The 5,753-nt window shown below is 36.8% G+C and overlaps 1 protein-coding gene across 1 annotated transcript; it reads right to left on the bottom strand.

Moving 5' to 3' along the window:
* Positions 1-650: 650 nt before the first annotated feature.
* LOC126695852 (transcription factor MYB120) lies at positions 651-5,423 on the bottom strand. Its single transcript, XM_050392654.1, has 3 exons — positions 5,079-5,423; positions 3,379-4,447; positions 651-1,118 (listed from the first exon to the last, which is right to left on the bottom strand). Exons 1-3 carry the CDS (start codon positions 5,421-5,423, stop codon positions 838-840), a joined length of 1,695 nt encoding a protein of 564 aa, XP_050248611.1. The 3' UTR covers positions 651-837.
* Between the last annotated feature and the right edge of the window lie 330 nt (positions 5,424-5,753).

Raw genomic sequence — 5,753 nt, 5'->3', positions numbered from 1 at the left:
AAAATCTCTGGAAGAAACCTGCATGAAGCCCATCTGGGCCCTTGAATCTTCGGAACTAAATGTTTGTCACATTCACATGAACCCATCATTTTTTCCTCCACCACTCATAGTTTATTATATCAAAGTTGTTACACAACTTATGCAAAGACTACAATCCCCCTAAATTCAGAATACTTAATAGATAGAATTCAATCTCAACAACAATGCCACTGTCCTACTAATTTTTGTTGGGATACTTAGTGATGTTCCTAATGTTAGGAATCCCTGAACTTGTGAGAAATGAAAAAATAAAGAAAATATGCACCAAGAAAATAATCATACAATACAAGATATACATGATTAAGCAATTTATCTATGTCCACGAAGTTGCGGTGTTTTTATTACGTCAGTGAAAAAGATACAAGGGCGGCTGTATAGTGCACAATACTATGAACCCAAATCTAAAGTGACAAAATAAATACCCCCAACAAAGGGGCCAAATGGGTCAAAACTTTTCCCAGCAGCCCAAGTCTCCACTTTATAGTAGACTAAGTATTAGAAAATCTGTCATTTAAAATCATAACTCTTCAAAGGTTGGTCGTGTCACAAACTAGGCTCCACATGACCGAACACCTAACGGTTACAAGTTGAAGCATTCCATTAACCATCAGTGCTACACTTATAATGTATGTTGTATAGATATGATATAATTAGTAATTCTGTCCAAGTGTTTGAGTTCATAATCAGAAGAATGAAAGCAACAATAACCATTAAGGCAAACCCCTTTAATCGAGTCCAAATAAAAAAGAAAGATCAAACATGAGATTAATTCAAATAAATTATGCCTTTGAATCAGACTTAGCAAATTCCTGGCAAGTTGTCCCAAGGGCAGGAACCGGTAGTTCTGCTGTGGCTGTGGTCTGTTGTAGCACCAAGAGGAAACAATGAAGCTATATGCTGCATGTCAATTCCAATATTCTCATCTGTTACTCCTGAAGACTGCCCATTGGAGACTTCCCCACTATCACTGTACCAATCAGATGGGATCTGCATGGTGGAAGGGATAACATTGAGCAGCTTGGACAGGTCTTCTTGCATGGTGTTGATCTGAACTCCTGGTTCTTCCTTTTGTTTCACCCCTGAATATGTGAAATAAGACATATTAAACAAATGACAGTGGCATAAGCTCGACTTCGTTGGTGGAATAATTATATTATATAGTATAAATTGGATGGGAAAAAAAATTTCCTGTCTCATTAGGAGTATTCCATTTTATAGTCCACAGTATGTCATGAGTTTGATATTTTTTTTTTATTTCCCTTTTATACTCAAAATACTTTATATGAATAAAAAAAAAAAAAAAATTAGACACATGACACATTTTGGTTGGTAAAGTATAGATTTAAAACACCCACGTTGGGACAAATAATTTGTATACAAATTGGATATAAAGTATACAATTAAAAGTCCAATTTTACTTATTGGAGCCTTAAGTTGAACTTCAAGACATCTCTCTCTTTCCTATCAGTAAGTCTAGCTAAAGCACGAAAACATATAGTTAGTAAGAGGGTGCCACCAGGATAAAGATAACAAAGGATTAACAGATTCTCAAGCAACAGAAGAAATAGATAGCCACGTCCTTTCTACAGGTAGAGTTCATCTCACTTAAGATACTTAATCCATATATCTGGGCAAAATTACCTAGCTTGAATCTTTTTGACATTTTTCATATTTGGGTCACATAAATTTATCACAGTAGATAAATTATAATACCTGTACCACTGATAAAGAATACTGCAAAGCATTACTCACCCATAGATATAATAAATAAGCATCATACTAACATTCCTGTATCAATATTAATAGCAATAATTGACAATTATAAGTCGAGTAAGCCTACCTCATGTAGGTACCTGAGTGGTGGGCTCATTAATTTGGGGGTGTGACCTAAAATTTAATTTACTACACTATCAGTCCATGGAATTTTTGTTATCTTATAAGTAGGGAGTAGAATGGTCTAACCCAAAGCTTGGACATCACTTCCTTACATTATAAATTAAAATTAAAATGTGAGGTAAGCCTAAGCCTACACAAACATTTATTTATCTGCCCTACCTTCATATTCATGCAAATCAAAGTCCTAAAATCTCAAGATAAAGGGAGACGTGGATTGAAGGCTACCTTAATGATGATATTGAAATTTCTATAATATATTGGAGCACAAAGGAAAATGAATTTGAAAGAGAATTATCCATTTACACTGAATCCTTTTCAGGATGTAGTTAGTCCTGAGGAATTCTACTAACAGACCAAATCAAAAGTTATTTCATGGAACCTACTACCAGATGATTAAGAGCTTGAACATGAGAGAGAGAGAGAGAGAGAGAGAGAATATCTGAACTCTATGCATTAAAATCAAATTCAAAACATAATTGAGAGAGTTAATGAAAATGGCACAATGATTCATCTGTAGTATAACCATCGAATTTAAGTTTAAAGCGTAATAAAAGACAGTGCAACTGAAAGCTTTAGGAATTTTAATTCCACTAACAAAGAAATAGACATTTTCCTTAGTAGGTAAGCTGGGGTGTAGAGCTACTATGATCATGCACAAATAGAATTACCATTGTCCTTTTCTATTCAGCAAAAGAAAACCTAAGAGACATATATGACTCACTGGCGGAGCCAGAGGGGGGCGATGGGGGCACCTGCCCTCCCAGACTCCTCCTAAAATTTTCTAGCATTAGTAGTCTAAAGTAATTAGTTACTGACATGAAGGAAAAAAAGAAAAAATGAAAAAAATGACTTCTACTTGGCTGAAAGTGACTCTGACACAGGAAAAAAAGTTCTCAAACACCAAACCATGTAAACTTTTCACCAATTTCACTATTCTTAAAAGTAGCTTTTGTCTTGTCCTATGTGTTGTACCTATTTAACTATTTTTTATTTTTTAATTTATATCATTATTTACACCATTTTCACTATTTGTGATATTTTTCACAGCATTTTATCTTTGAATGATGCTAGAGATGCTACAAATTTTATTACTTATGTCTTATAAATTGGCATGTCACCAATCACAAAAAATAATTTCAAACATTTATTCATTATATTTTTTAAATAACACTAATCACATTTTTACTCTATCAATTTGTAAATTTTTTAGTATCTATGAATTGGTTATTTTTGTTTATTTATTTTGATAATATGAAATATATTCATATTTTCTTACAATTATTTATTTATTTTGTTTTTATTGTTGATTGATATTTTTTAGATTAATTTCACTTTTAATATCGTATTTTAATTTTGACTCTTCCAGACTAAATTCTGGCTCTGCCACTATGACTATACTTTGCCAAACTACTATATATCAAGATAATTAGAAAGAAAACTCACCCGGAGAGCAATCAATGGTGCTTGAACCTTCCCAATGTTTGAAGCCGTCAAACACACGCTTTTCTTCCTTGACACCCAAGAAACTTTGCGTCCTTAAACCCTGGTTGGAAATTGCCAATGCATGAGCCTCATCTAACAAGTCCTCCAACAACCCATTACCACAGCCTCGATTTGCAGCAGCTGCACTTACCTTGGTATCAATAGTAATCTCTGACATGGTCGTGGCAGGCGGAGGAGGATGAGGAGGAGGAGGATGATGATGTTGGGGTGACAACTGGCTTGAAGGGAGCTCTTGCTTCATCGAATAAGCCGACATCATTTGGTCTAGTTCCAACTGAGTGCTAATAAGTTGAGGTGCACTGTGGCTATAAGTCAGTGGAAACTTAAAGCAAGATATATCAGGCAATTGGGTCGATGAAAGCTGGCCAAGAGGCGTGATACTTGTAGGAGAAGTGATCATATTATTATTATTAGTAGTAGTAGTAGTAGTGGTGGTGGTGGTATGTGGTGCCGGTGACAAGGGAAGAGAAAAACCAGTGGTTTCACGGTAGCGCTTGAAGCGAATTGGGGCACCAAGAATAGGAGGGGGGCGATGGAAAGTGAAGGAGGAAGGAGTGGTGTTGGTGTTTGAGTTGTTGGTTGGGTCAAAGAGAGGAAGAGAGGTTGAGGTGTTGGTGGTGAAGTGTTGTGGTTTGGAAGGAGAGAGAGAGAAAGAATGGTGTTGGTGCTGTTGGTGTTGGTGTTGGTGATGAGATGGAGGTGGTGGTGGTGGAGTTGGAGAAAGAGAGAAAGAAGGGTGGTGGTGAGCGTGAGATTGGAAATGGAAAGTTGGGGTGGTGGGTGTGGTGGGTGTGGTTGGGGCTGTTGGGGTGGTGGGAGTGGTGGGTGTGGATTGGGATTGGTATTGGTGTTGGAGTTGGAGTTGGGTTTGGGTTTGAGTTTGGTTTGGGCTTTGGGTTTGAGAGGATGGTTGAATGTCATGGGGATAGAGAGGAAGGCCTTGGCGTTGGCGCCTCTTAACTCTGGTGTTCCAGTAGTTCTTGATTTCGTTGTCTGTTCGTCCAGGTAACTGAGAGACATTGACAAAAGAGATAAATCATTTGCTTAAAGAGAGAGAGAAAGAGATTTTGGTTTTGGTGCAGAAAAAAAAAAGAGAGAGAGAGAGAGAGAGAGAGAGAACCGGAAAAGTTGGTTTGGAAAGCAAGACAGCGACAACGGAAATGTCTCAAAAAGTAGTAAGAGAAAACAAGGAGACTTATGTGAGTTATGCCTGAAATCTGAAGAAAAAAAGGAGGATAACAATACATCTATTTCTTGTATTCACAAAACAGGCAACATTTGTTTGGTAAAAGCATGAAGAACAAGCAAATATTCATGATGAAAGCAGGAAAAGCATCTGTTTTCTGAAGCATAGAAAGAAAAAAAAAATAAAGAATCAAACTTTTGTTATATAAGCATCATTAGCTCAAACAAAACAAAAATGATCTTTTAAAAAAAAAAAAAGTGAAGAAGAAGAAGCAGAATTTAAGCTATGGCAAGAGACACAAATTAAAAATAAATAAAAACTGAAAAACAGCTTAAAGACTAAACCCAATTAACAAAAAAAACAAGAACAGCGAAAAACATACACAAACATAGAAAGTAAACCTATTATTAAACTTGTTATACTCACATGAAGATGTACGTGGAAAGATATATACCTGAGCAGCCATGCGAGCCCATTTGTTGCCATACTTAGCGTGGAGCTCAAGAATGAGCCTCTCTTCCTCAGGAGTAAAAGCACCCTTTTTAAGATTAGGCCTAAGATGGTTAGCCCAACGGAGCCTACAGCTTTTGCCACAACGAGCCAAGCCTGAGTTTCTCTGCACTGCGTTCCAGTTCCCTTCTCCATGTTTCCTCACATACTCAACCAGAATTGCATCCTCAGCCGCTGTCCATGGCCCTTTCTTCAACGTGGCCCCACCAAGTCCACACTCGGCCCCACCAGTACTGGACCCACCTCCCTCACTAGTTGCTACACCGCCTGTGCTGTTATTGGTTGCCATTGCCAATTGAAATGATTGCCCAAATTGTCCCACACCGCGCAGCTTTGTTTGCTTGTGGTGGTATGACTATATAGTCTCTTTGCTCTATTATTGCTATAATAATATATAAAATATACGTGTAGTATTGGTAATTTAGTAGTGGCACTATAAATTTCCGAGCTTCTGATTTTGGTGGGCCCTCTGGAATTTTTTGTTTTTTTTTTATTTTATTTTTGGTTTTTTTGTTTTTTTATTTTTATTTTTATTTTTTTGTGTTTTGATAGTTTTGTAGCATGGAATTGTGAACTGTTGTGAGAGATAAGAGGTCTCTCTCTCTCTCTGTAGAAACCT

This window comes from Quercus robur, chromosome 8 (assembly GCF_932294415.1).
Source record: "Quercus robur chromosome 8, dhQueRobu3.1, whole genome shotgun sequence".
Classification (NCBI taxonomy): Eukaryota; Viridiplantae; Streptophyta; class Magnoliopsida; order Fagales; family Fagaceae; genus Quercus; species Quercus robur.
This window is presented reverse-complemented; position numbering and strand designations above follow the sequence as displayed.

Excerpts from the sequence above, each read along its gene's own strand:
- LOC126695852 (XM_050392654.1), bottom strand. The coding sequence starts at position 5,423 with ATGGCAACCAATAACAGCACAGGCGGTGTAGCAACTAGTGAGGGAGGT. Across the intron at positions 4,448-5,078 it reads GGGCTCGCATGGCTGCTCAG|TTACCTGGACGAACAGACAA; the intron begins GTATATATCTTT and ends AATGTCTCTCAG. Across the intron at positions 1,119-3,378 it reads CACCATTGATTGCTCTCCGG|GGGTGAAACAAAAGGAAGAA; the intron begins GTGAGTTTTCTT and ends TCACATATTCAG.